This window comes from Bos indicus, chromosome 8 (assembly GCF_029378745.1).
Source record: "Bos indicus isolate NIAB-ARS_2022 breed Sahiwal x Tharparkar chromosome 8, NIAB-ARS_B.indTharparkar_mat_pri_1.0, whole genome shotgun sequence".
Taxonomy (NCBI): Eukaryota; Metazoa; Chordata; class Mammalia; order Artiodactyla; family Bovidae; genus Bos; species Bos indicus.
Genome location: NC_091767.1, coordinates 50,955,514 through 50,968,715, shown reverse-complemented (window position 1 = coordinate 50,968,715; position 13,202 = coordinate 50,955,514). Strand labels below are relative to the sequence as shown.

The following is a 13,202-nucleotide window of genomic DNA, read 5'->3' as shown; positions in this document are numbered from 1 at the left end:
CTGTATTTGCTTGCTTGTTTCCATCTAACATGGGATAACCATAGATATGGGAATTTTAATTAATTGAGAACAATACATTTGGACCCTGGGATTAGCCTTTTATATGCTTCTAGAAAGTCAATATGATTAGTTGAACTCTGAGTATGCTAGGCCTTGTACTAATTAAACTTGGTCTTTGGTTTTGTTATATAATCAAACAAGAATTATAAAGGAACCAGTAGAAGAAAATTCCAGCAACAGTCCAGCACTGGACTGGCACTTACTTTTCCTGAATTATTATTTGTGATCTTGGGCAAAGCACTCTGAGTTTGTTTCCTCATCTGTGAAAGAGGATTGATACCACCTAGTTCAGTGGTTTTTATGAGGTCCTCTGTACTGTGAAATATTATTATACAGGCATACCTCCTTTTATTGCACTTTGCAAATAGTGTTTTTTGTTTTTTTTTAACAAATTGAAGTTTTGTGACAACCCTTGTGTCTAGCAAGTCTGTCAGCATCACTTTTCCGACAGTATTTACTCACTTCATGTCTTTGTGTCATTTTGATAATTCTTGCAGTAATTCAAATTTTTCATTATTATTGTATTTTGCTGTGGTGATCTGTAAACACTGATTTTAAGGTATGCACGTTTTAAAAGACATTTAATAGATGACAGTACAGTGTAAACATAACATTCATATGCCCTAGGAAACCAAAATATTTGTGACTCACTTTATTGTGATATTAGCTTTATTGCAGTGGTATCTGCAATATCTCTGATGTATGCCTCTATGTGAATATGTGAAAGCACACAGTGGACAAGTAAATGTGATTTCCATATGTGTTGACTGCTGTATACACACAAATCAGTTCCACATGGATGAAAGATTTAAATATGGAAGCAAAAATATAAAACCATACAATGTCTAGAACTTGGAACAGGAAAGGACTTTTTAACAAGTAGTATGTGTAAACCAGAAAACAAAACATTGATAAACTTGACTGTTAAAATTAAGATATCAGGCAGTAAAAATACAAGACATACTGGGAGGAAATATTTATAATATTTACAACAGCTACTACTCATAAGAAAATTGCTTTCCAGAATATAAAAGAAGCTCTTCCAAATCAGTTAGAAAAAAACAACCATATCAGCTTTTTAAAGCTGCAAAGAATTGAACAATCCTTTCACAAAAAGCTACAGATCCAAGTTGGGCCAAGCAGAGGCTGGCTGGGATCAGGCAGAGTGGTCTTGAAGCAGAGGTGATGGTGAAAAGGCCTACGCCTTAAGACAAAAAAGAAGCATCAACTATAAACAATGAAAGAAAAGACTGATAATGTAGACCACATTTACGTTTAGAACTTCTCAACAAGACACCATGCAGAGTAAAGAGCCAGAATTACTGCTCCAGGAATGGCTCATGAACTATGTAAAAAAATGCCCAGTTTCACTGGGGAAATACAAACAGGCCACAATGAGATGTACCACACTGCTCAGGTAGGCCCATACTAAGTTTACTGGTGAGGATGTGCCAAAAAAGGCATCTTACTTGTACTAGAATAAGCTTGTAAAAAGCACTTTAGGAAGCTAGTCCAGGTGAAGTTAAACATAACGCTGTACTACTCAGGAATTCCATTCTGTAGAGATAGGCGGCTCAGTGGTAAAGAATCCGCCTGCCAATGTAGGAGACGTGGGCGACCTGGGTTCGATCCCTAGTTTAGGAAGATCTCCTGGAGGGGGAAACGGCAACCCACTACAGTATTCTCTCCTGGGAAATCCCATGGACAGAGAACCCTGGCGGGCTACAGTCCATAGGATTGCACAGAGTCAGACATGACTGTGCAACTAAACATGCATACAGAGACATTCTTGCACATGCGCCTTAGAAATTATGAAGAAGCATGCTCATATCAGGGATTCCCCGATGTCTCAAAGAATCTGCCTGCCAATGCAGGAGACTCGGAGACATGGGCTAGATCCCTGGGTCAGAAAGATCCTCTGGAGGAAGAAATGGCAACCCACTCCAGTATTCTTACCCAGAAAATTCCATGGACTAAAGGAGCCTGGCAGGCTGTAGTCTAAGGGATCTAAGAGTTGGACATGACTGAGCACACACACATGTTCAGTTCAGTTTGGTTCAGTCGTGTCCGACTCTTTGTGACCCCATGAATCGCAGCACGCCAGGCCTCCCTGTCCATCACGAACTCCCGGAGTTCATCCAAACTCGTGGCCATCGAGTCGGTGATGCCCTCCAGCCATCTCATCCTCTGTCGTCCCCTTCTCCTCCTGCCCCCAATCCCTCCCAGCATCAGAGTCTTTTCCAATGAGTCAACTCTTCACATGAGGTGGCCAAAGTATTGGAGTTTCAGCTTTAGCATCAGTCCTTCCAAAGAACACCCAGGACTCATCTCCTTCAGAATAGACTGGTTGGATCTCCTTGCAATCCAAGGGACTCTCAAGAGTCTTCTGCAACAACACAGTTCAAAAGTTTCAATTCTTCAGCGCTCAGCTCTCCTCACAGTCCAACTTTCACATCCATACATGACCACAGGAAAAACCATAGCCTTGACTAGATGGACCTTTGTTGGAAAAGTAATGTCTGCTTTTTAATATGCTATCTAGGTTGGTCATAACTTTCCTTCCAAGGAGTAAGCGTCTTTTAATTTCATGGCTGCAATCACTATCTGCAGTGATTTTGGAGCCCCCAAAAATAAAGTCTGACACTGTTTTCCACTGTTTCCCCATCTATTTCCCATGAAGTAATGGGACCAGATGCCATGATCTTCATTTTCTGAATGTTGAGCCCTAAGCCAACTTTTCCACTCTCCTCTTTAACTTTCATCAAGAGGCTTTTAGTTCCTCCTCACTTTCTGCCATAAGGGTGGTATCATCTGCATATCTGAGGTTTTGATATTTCTCCCGGCAATCTTGATTCCAGCTTGTGCTTCTTCCAGTCCAGCGTTTCTCATGATGTACTCTGCATATAGGTTAAATAAACAGGGTGACAATATACAGCCTTGATGAACTCCTTTTCCTATTTGGAACCAGTCTGTTGTTCCATGTCCAGTTCAAACTGTTGCTTCCTGACCTGCATATAGGTTTCTCAAGAGGCAGGTCAGGTGGTCTGGTATTCCCATCTCTTTCAGAATTTTCCACAGTTGACTGTGATCCACACAGTCAAAGGCTTTGGCATAGTTAATAAAGCAGAAATAAGATGTTTTTCTGGAACTCTCTTCCTTTTTCCATGATCCAGCGGATGTTGGCAATTTGATCTCTGGTTCCTCCGCCTTTTCTAAAACCAGCTTGAACATCTGGAAGTTCACGGTTTACATACTGGTGAAGCCTGGCTTGGAGAATTTTGAGCATTACTTTACTAGGTGTGAGATGAGTGCAATTGTGCAGTAGTTTGGGCATTCTTTGGCATTGTCTTTCTTTGGGATTTGAATGAAAACTGACCTTTTCCAATCCTGTGGCCACTGCTGAGTTTTCCATATTTGCTGGCATATTGAGTGCAGCACTTTCACAGCATCATCTTTCAGGATTTGGAATAGCTCCACTGGAATTCCATCACCTCCACTAGCTTTGTTTGTAGTTAACAGTACACTATCTTTAAAAATTTGAAAAAAACTCAAATGCTTATCAACAATGAAATGGATTCATATGGTGGAATACTGTATTTAACATGAATGAAATTACATGCATAAAAATATGAAATAAGGAAAATAAAGCAAATGACCGGATTTTAAAATTGGGTAAAATGTGAGTATTTTATCGAAGAAAACATACAGATAGTAAGCGCGCACTTAAAAAATCCTGAATATCATTAGTCATTAGGGAAATCCAATGCGATAAACTACAATGTAATACATGAGATATTATGTCCATTCAAAGCTTTACACATAAATGTTCTCAGCAGCCCCAAACTGAAAACAACCTACGTGTCCACCGAAAATGAATGAATAAACAGACTGTGATATATCCATATATATATATAATAAACGGCAAGTTATTCTGCCAGAAAATGAAATTTGCCCTTTGCAACAATATGGATGGATTTAAAGGTTATTCTGCAAAGTGAAATAAGAGAAATAAATACGGTATCATTTTACTTATATGTGGAATCTAAAAAACAAAATAAATGAGCAAATGTAACAGAGAAACAGTCATGCTGCTGCTGCTGCTAAGGCGCTTCAGTCGTGTCCGACTCTGTGCTACCCCAGAGAAGGCAGCCCACCAGGCTCCGCCGTCCCTGGGATTCTCCAGGCAAGAGTACTGGAGTGGGTTGCCATTGCCTTCTCCAACAGTCATAGATAGACAGAACAAACAGCCAGAGGGGAGGGGGACTGGGGATGAGAGAAAACGGGAGGAAATGCAAAGATCAAACAGAAAAGCTACTGTTTACTACCTTACTTATTCTATTTCTATAATAAACAATTGGTTACTCCTAACTTCTCAAAACAGCCTTGATGTGTAGGGGCGTGGGATAATTAATTACTGATCAGGGAACAATTACTTTCCTTGCATACTTTTCTCTAGAAGATCACAGTAGTTTCTCCCTTTAAATCACTTATACATAATTTTCTTCTTTACATTTTTCTTGGTTACTGTTTTTATCAACTATTAAAAATAAGGTTGTTATTCTCTCATGTCCTTTGACAACACACACAGTTTTGCTCTAAGAAAGACTTTGGAATCTCACTTCTGACCACCGCGCAGAGCAAGCAAGGAACGCTGCGTTTCCCACATAATTTAAAAGCCAAACATTTCAAGTTTCAATCGGAAAGCAACACAGCTACTCTGAAACCTCTGAAAGGCCACTGGGCCTTTAATAAGCCCGCCTCGCCCCAGGGCGCGCACTTCCGGCCGCGGGGGCGCTCGGGAGCTCGCTCCGCGAGTCTTCACCAACCACCGGCTCGGCTTGGCTTGCGCGAGTGCGCCCGCGCACATTTGTGCGCAGGTTCGAATCTCCGCCGCCTCGCGGTTGCTCCCTAACGTCCGGCAGCACCTCGGCGGCGGCTGCGGCGGCGGCGGCGAGGGCTGCGCGCGCGAGGTGGGCCGGATCGGCTGCCCCGCCCCCTCCGCCCTTTCCAGCGGCAGCCTTGCCTTGACTCGGTCCTTGGCTTCCCTCGCGCGCTGCGCGCTCCGCCCTCGCCTTCCGCCCCCACAGGTATCCGCATTCGGCCTCCCGCGCCAGGCGGGCTCCGCCCGAGACTTCGGGGCCCATGGCCAAGCGCCGTGCGGCCGAGCCGCTGACGTTCCACGTGCCTTGGAAGCGGCTCCTGCTCTGCGACTTTCCTGAAGAGCCGCCGCCGCCGCCGCTCTGGATCCCGCCGCCGGGGGCCTCTTATCCCGGGCGGCCCCTCGGCTTCCCCGAGCTGCCCCGAAAGCGTAAAATCGACGCGGGGGCTATGACTGAGCCTTCGGTTTCGCCCAGCAAGCGCCGCGACGACGGGGATACCGGCGCCCAGGGCGGCGCGGAGCGTGAGGGCCGCGGCCTGGAGACCGGCGAGTCGCAGCTGCTGCAGCCGCCCGTACGGCCCCGCGGGCCGGGGGTGGAGCCCCGGGGTGTCCGGCCCCCGAGAGGCGGTGGCGACGATGGGGCGGGGCGCGCACAGCCCCAGCGGGGAGACTGGGGGGCCGCACCGCGCCAGGTAGGGGCTGGTGGTGGGCTGGGCGCTCCGACGAGGGGCGGGGGCCGGGGTCGGGGAGAAAGGGTCACCCTTTCCCCGGCACTGCGCGTCCCGGGAAGGAACCTGTCGTCCCCCTCTAAAGTCGTGTTTGTCACGACACTCCCGCTCAAGATGAAAAGCTGGGGTCCTCCCCATAAGAATGTACACTGACAACCCCCCTTCTACCCCCACCCCACCCCCCCCCCCACCCCGGCAAGCAACACACCAAGGGCCCTAGAGCCGGCCTTGGGCAGCGTCTTGGTTCGTTACGACGGGCAGAGAGCACTAAGCTAAACTAGAGGGAAACAGACCGTTGGGTGAGTTATACACGTGGCCTTGCACCTTCAGCACTTGTGCTGTCCAAGAGGGAAGCAGGGGCATGGGCCATGACAGACGAGAGAGCCTGGTGAAGACGTTGACCGTGAACCGCGATAAGTTAAGCTCCACTACAAAGTTCAGAGAAAGGTGTATTGCGTCTGCCTCGGTCTAACGATGATTGTTTTCTGGAATTCGTGATCGATTTCTTTCTAAAGAGGGTGACCAATGTAGTAGCCAGCAGTTTGACGTCCTTTAAGGGATGGCACAGCTCTTTTGGTTGAGAGGAAGGACCTCTGTATTTCGGGGAAAAGGCATTCTTAACATAGTGTTAAATTCACCCATTCCAGTCCATTTTAGTTCGCTGATTCCTAGAATGGCGACATTCACTCTTGCCATTTCTTGTTTGACCACTTCTAATTGGCCTTGATTCATGGACCTGACATTCCAGGTTCCTATGCAATATTGCTCTTTACAGCATCGGACCTTGCTTCTATCACCAGTCACATTCACAGCTAGGTATTGTTTTTGCTTTGGCTCCATCCTTTCATTCTTTCTGGAGTTATTTCTCCACTGATCTCCAGTAGCATGGTGGGTACCTACTGACCTGGGGAGTTCCTCTTTCACTATCCTATCATTTTGCCTTTTCATACTGTTCATGGGGTTCTCAAGGCAAGAATACTGAAGTGGTTTGCCATTCCCTTCTCCAGTGGACCACATTCCGTCAGATCTCTCCACCATGGCCCGCCCATCTTGGGTTGCCCCATGGGCATGGCTCAGTTTCATTGAGTTAGACAAGGCTGTGATCCTAGTGTGCTTAGATTGACTAGTTTCCTGTGAGTATGGTTTCAGTGTGTCTGCCCTCTGATGGCCTCTTGCAACACCTACCGTCTTACTTGGGTTTCTCTTACCTTGGGCGTGGGGTATCTCTTCACAGCAGCTCCGGCAAAGCGCAGCCGCTGCTCCTTACCTTGGACAAGGGGTATCTCCTCACCGCCGCCCTTCCTGACCTTCAACGTGGGATAGCTCCTCTAGGCCCTCCTGTGCCCGCGCAGCCACCGCTCCTTGGATGTGGGAGACGTGAGTCTGAGTGAACTCTGGGAGTTGGTGATGGACAGGAACGCCTGGCGTGCTGCAATTCATGGGGTCGCAAAGAGTCAGACACAACTGAGCGACTGAACTGAACTGAATGCAGTGTTAAGTCTGATCCTATGAAAAAGGATCAGAAAATTAATCTGGTTCTTAACATCAGGCATATGTATAAAGATCTTTGGAGAGTTCCACTTCCGTGAGAAATGAGCCTGCCCCATATTGGCACTTAAGATGTCTAGATCTGTTGTCTTAGGTGTGGCAGCCGCTCGAATTATGACATAACACCTGAGGTGTGACTAGTTCAAACTGAAATGTGCTCAAAGTGTAAAATACACACTAGATTTCAAAGATTTCAAAAAATTTTATATTGAATGGACATTGAAATCATTTGAAAATACTGGCTTGAATAAAATATATACTTTTAAAATATGGCCATTCAGTCAGTTCAGTTCAGTCTCTCAGTCGTGTCCGACTCTTTGCGACCCCGTGGACTGCAGCACGCCAGGCCTCCCTGTCCATCACTAACTCCCAGAGTTTACTCAAACTCATGTCCATTGAGTCGGTAATGCCATCCAACCATTTCATCCTCTGTCATCCCCTTCTCTCGCCTTCAGTCTTTCCCAGGATCAGGGTCTTTGCAAATGTCAGTTCTTCGAATCAGGTGACCAAAGTCTTGGAGTTTCAGCTTCAGCATCAGCCCTTCTCATGAATATTCAGGATTGATTTCCTTTAGGATGGACAGGTTGGATCTCCTTGCAGTCCAAGGGACTCTCAATTACGGCCATTAGAGAATTTTAAATAATGTTTGTGACTGGCATTGTGTATTATTGGGCAGCTTTGGTCTCATCTTAGGAATTCAGGCAGTGTTTTGGCACTTAGGGGTTGAACCAGGAGCTTTGCAGGTGGAAGAAGTAAATGAAGAGCTGAGACTTAAGCAAGTTCTCTTCAACCACTACATCATATCATCTGCCCCACATTTCTCCATTGTCCTAAATATCTTATACATCAAATACTTTGCCAATAAAATAGAGTAGTTTCGAAAGATCTTGTTCCATGGTCGTCGGAAATTATCCTTTAGATATAATTATGATGATGAGCATTTCTACCCCAGGTTTTCTTGAAATTAAATTAGACTTTTAAATTCAAACTATTTTTAGATGTTCAAGTCAGCTTAAGACTGAATGATAGCCCTTAGTTTTAAAGTAGAATAAAGAATTACAATTTCCAGTTAAATCATGTCATACCAATGTGCAAAACCTAAAAAAAACCAAAAAGCTAGGATGATAGTCATCCAGACCTATTTGGTATGGAGGTAAGTACTGTATAGTCTGAGAACTTGACTGTTTCTGTTACCCTACCCATACCTAGGCTTTCCTACCAGAGTATACTGACTGCAGTATGCCACAAATTGGTAAAAGGGAAATGAAAATGGCAGGTAGGCAAAGGAATTTTTTAGTAAATTGACAGCAGACATCTGCTTAGAATCTCCTGGATGCAACCTGTATCTTCCACAGCAGTGACTACATCTAGAAGCTTTCTGCTTCCTGGACTCACTATAAGCCTGAAGCAGAGAACAAGCCTGTTTTGAGGGATTTCTTCATAAAGACTAGTCCCCTGTTCTCTTTCCACAGGTACCCTCATGTTCCTTTTTTTGGTCCTTTTCCTTGACCTGCTTCTTTGTGCAAACTTAATTTTCTTCAGCTTTTTTTCCCCACTGCCACCAAAGATGCATGATTTTTGTGTTAAGAGTCTTACAGTCAAGGGAAAATAGGATATAGCAAAAACATGTAGAAGTTAAAAAGCTTTTTCAGTTCCTGCAGCAAATGTCTTCCTTGTTCCTCTTGTTCTCAGAGCTTAAGTCCCTATCTTTATCCTTGGGATTTCATTTAGGGAGAATTTCCTCAAATATGTCCTTTCTATACGAAGGATGAAATCTAGGCAGAATGATGGTACCTGTTTTCTGTCCTAGAATCTCGAGTATTTATTGAGTTGTTTCAGGTATTAACTGGAGAACTAAAAACCAGGTGTTACTTCAATGAGTATTCATGTATTTTCTCATGTTAGAGTCACTTTATGCAGATTTAGTACTCTGTCAGTGCTGACCTTTACTGTTATTAATTGATATTTAAAATAGAAAGCAGAAATGGCATGATTTTAGTTTATAATGATACAGGTTCATCGGCTTCTTGGGATATAATAACTAGCTATATTTGGCAGTTACAGTGCTAGACCGTAATTCGCACAAGAGCGAAGAGTCTTTTTTTATCTGTGATGAAATAGACTTCAGTCAAGATGAGAGTTAATGGATGTTGGAGTTATCACATAAATGCAGACCTGTCCTGTGGGCAAAGTTTGTGCTCTTAGCTAGTAGGTTATACTGACCTTGTTAAGGGCTCTTTTTTGATTTGTGTTTTATAAGTAGGTAATTTGGAAAATAGATTTTTTCCAAAAGACAGAGAAATAGGTCATTGTTTTTAACCGTTGACTTATTAAAATGAAATTTTTCTTGGCATCGTTTGGGTTATTAAATTTTTATCCCAGCGTTAAGAAATTCCCAAGGGATTCTTAATTCGCTAAGCCTTAGTGTCTAAGGCACTGAATGAACTTACTGAAAAGTCCTGTGCTCTCTATTTAAGTAACTAGCGACATGTGCCTACTGAGCATTGAAATGCGGCTAGTCTGAATAGTGCTATGCTATGCTATGCTATGCTAAGTCACTTCAGTCGTGTCCGACTCTGTGCGACCCCATAGACGGCAGCCTACCAGGCTCCCCTGTCCCTGGGATTCTCCAGGCAAGAACACTGGAGTGGGTTGCCATTTCCTTCTCCAATGCATGAAAGTGAAAAGTGAAAATGAAGTCGCTCAGTCGTGTCCGACTCTTAGCGAGCCCATGGATCGCAGCCTAACAGGCTCCTCCGTCCATGGGATTTTCCAGGCAAGAGTACTAGAGTGGGGTGCCATTGCCTTCTCCGCTGAATAGTGCTGGATGTGTAAAATACCTGGCAGATTTTAAACTTTTACTATGACAAGAAAAATGTAAAACATCACATTAATTTTTAAAAATATTGACTGTATCTTGAAATGATGGTGTTTTTGGCTCTACTAGATCAAGTAAAATTTTAAGATAGATTTCACATGTTTCTTTTACTCTTTTTTTTTTAACTGAAGGTACCAGAAATTTTTAAATTATATATGTGGCTTCTGTTATATTTCTGTTGTATACTGCTGCTATAGCAAGTATGAACCTAAAGTACAGACACGACTTAATATACTAAATATAGATATATTGATACCCGTCGAGGAAAGGTGTTAACCTTCAAAGTGATCACCTTGGAAATCTGTATATAATCAATAAGCAATGCACAACATATTTAGGGGATGCTTTTGAAATTTTGTGCCAATTTTGAAATTCTTTGAAACATCAACTTCATAGTTACTTGGAACAGTTTTATAGCCTTTAAGAATAAGCTGTTGAATTTTTAAAGGACTCGCACTCACTTGGATTTATCAGTTTTGGTTTATTGAGTTAAAAGTCATGTCTTGAACAAAATGGTATGTTTAATAAAATGATCAGTTTCAGATTTTCTTGTTATTTACTATATTTTTATTCTAATATTTTTTAGAAGGTTGTCAAAATATTTTAGCCTATGTAAAATCAACCCATTAAAATTCCAAACCTCAGGGCAGAGGCCAAAAGTAAGTTTTAAGATGTGTCTATGTATTTTTTATATTGTTTTCCTCATTGAAAGGTAAAAAATTCTAAGACCATCTTCAGGCATTATTTTTGGGTTGACAAATAGAAGGAAATTCTGGGAAGAGAAGCTCTTGGAGGAGATTCTTTTAAATTTAAACTACTAGCAAGAAATACTTTCACAAATTCATGAATATGAAAATATGGATTTGAGCCCATGAAGTACTTTGATTAGGCAGAATTAATAGTTTATTTGTTGAAGATGCAAAATTAAAGACTGCAAAATCTTATGTGAGTTTGTTTTAAAACAAAAAATGGGTTTCATGAAAAACCTCAACTTTTTCTAGACCATTGATGTGCTTTCATCTCTCTCCTTTTCACTAAAGCTCAGTGAAGAATTTTGGCAGTATAACACCTTCCAGTACTGGAGGAACCCTTTACCACCTATTGATCTGGCAGACATTGAAGATGTAAGCGAAGACAACCTGATAGAAACAGCACTGCAGGGCAAGAATGAAGTGGCTGAGATTGATATGGAGTCTTGACAGAAGGAGCTAAAGAAGTGGGTTTTTCTCAACTTGTGGAGACATCTCTAAGTGAATTTATGTATTCTTAAGGAAAAAAGTTATTTTCCATACTTGATGTGATATCATTCCCAAACCTGAAAAATGAGGAAAAGTTGTTTCAAAGATAAATGCCTGCAGTCACTACTGTACCTCCCAATGGGGATTTGTCAAGGATATAGTGCAGTTGTAGGGGAAGTACTTATGTGTGCATTCTTAAGAAAAATGTATGTGTAGGTTCTAAATTTGAAGATATCAGTCTTACAAAAGTAATTTTGACAGTTACAGAAATAGATGGGAAACATTCAGATATTCCTCTTGTTGTACCAAAAAATTAATTTGTGTACATGAAATGAATATTGTTTTATAATAACTTATTAATAAAATACTTTCTAATACACTTCATTGACTCTTTTTTTGTTGAACAAATAGCTGACTTAAACATCTGTGCAAACTTAAAATGGGGTTCTTTCTGAAACCTAGTATAGTTTTAAAAGAGCTTTCTAAATGTAAAGTAGTGAGAATTTCAGTTTGGGTAGCATGTTTGTATAACTTCCAGTAGTTAATATTTGTTAAACTTGACTTTAGGCCATCAGTAATGGATAAAGAACAAAGAGAATTGAGCAGGTGATTCCTTCTCCTCCTTTCCTAGGATAAGAAGAACTTTATATTTCTTTTTATGTTTTTATTGTTATTTCTTGATTTTGAATTGCTTTGAGGACATGGTGTTTATTGCTTATTATCTAGACTTGTTGTCATCAACACTTATACAACTTTCAAAGATTTTGTATGGGCCCCACTCTTGAGAGATTCTCATATAATTGTTCTGAGGTGGGCTTGGGTATAACTATTTTTTTTAAGCACCAATCGTTCTTCCTCCCATTTCTCAAATGTGCAGACTGGTTTGAGAACCAGTAGACTAATAGTAGGTTTTCCTGTTTAAAGGAGATAACTAATGAGCTGAAGCACTGCCTTCTTAATTAGCTTTGTTTTTATTTTGCTCTGTTGATGGCTTTGTTACAACTAAATTGTGTTATGAGTCTTTCATTGTTGAAGAAATTAAGCAATTTATGTTTTCAGTTATATTAGTATCAGTAATTAAGTTAATTAACTTTTGTACTGTATCCAGAGTGTTGGCTTTGTAATTGACTGACTTGTCTTTGTATGTTTTTGTTGTTGTTAATGACACTAGATCCAAAATTTAGGAAGGATGCCATTGAGAAAAAAAGAAATCCTAGTGTGTACTGTGGAGTGTGTACTGTAGCATTTAAATATGGGCTGACATTAGTAAGAATATTCTAGAAGAAAAGACAAACGTGTATAGCTAAGTCTTTGGGGTCAGGTATGGTTCAAAGTCTTGTTCTACTGCTTTCTACCTATGTAATATTAATTTGGGCTTCCTTGTTGGCTCAGATGGTAAAGAATCTACCTGCAATGCAGGAGACCTGGGTTTGATCCCTGGTTGGGAAGATCCCCTGGGAGAGGGCATAGCAACTCACTCCAGTATTCTTGCCTAGAGAATCCACATGGACAATTATTTTTCATCTCCAAGCCCCAGATGTGTCAGCTTGTAAAATTAGAATAAATAATATCTATCTTAGACTATATTTATTGTGAAACAATATACTAAATACTTGCATCATCTTGTCTAATTCTCATAATATTCTTAAAGGTACAAAAAAAATATTTGGAATAAATGTGCTTCTTATAGTTGCACTTCATTCCGCTTTAAATTGCTACTAGGAATTTTAAGGAGAAGAGCTGGAATTTGAAGAAATAGCAAAGGAACTGTGGAGTGGAGGGTAGCAGTTAAAGTCAGTGAAAAGGGGAAACTTTCTTCCTGCTTTATAGTTAATCCTGAGGGTAAGGTACCCTTTTATTTTGGGAAGGTG

The 13,202-nt window shown here is 41.8% G+C and overlaps 1 protein-coding gene across 1 annotated transcript; it reads left to right on the top strand.

Annotated features, from left to right (window-relative positions):
- The first annotated feature begins 4,860 nt into the window (after positions 1–4,860).
- C8H9orf40 (chromosome 8 C9orf40 homolog) lies at positions 4,861–11,710 on the top strand. Its single transcript, XM_019966073.2, has 2 exons — positions 4,861–5,631; positions 11,134–11,710. Exons 1-2 carry the CDS (start codon positions 5,203–5,205, stop codon positions 11,290–11,292), a joined length of 588 nt encoding a protein of 195 aa, XP_019821632.2. The 5' UTR covers positions 4,861–5,202; the 3' UTR covers positions 11,293–11,710.
- Positions 11,711–13,202: the final 1,492 nt, after the last annotated feature.

Coding starts and splice junctions, on each gene's coding strand:
- C8H9orf40 (XM_019966073.2), top strand. CDS start 5,203: ATGGCCAAGCGCCGTGCGGCCGAGCCGCTGACGTTCCACGTGCCTTGG. Junction 5,632..11,133: donor GGGGGGCCGCACCGCGCCAG/GTAGGGGCTGGT, acceptor TTTTCACTAAAG/CTCAGTGAAGAATTTTGGCA.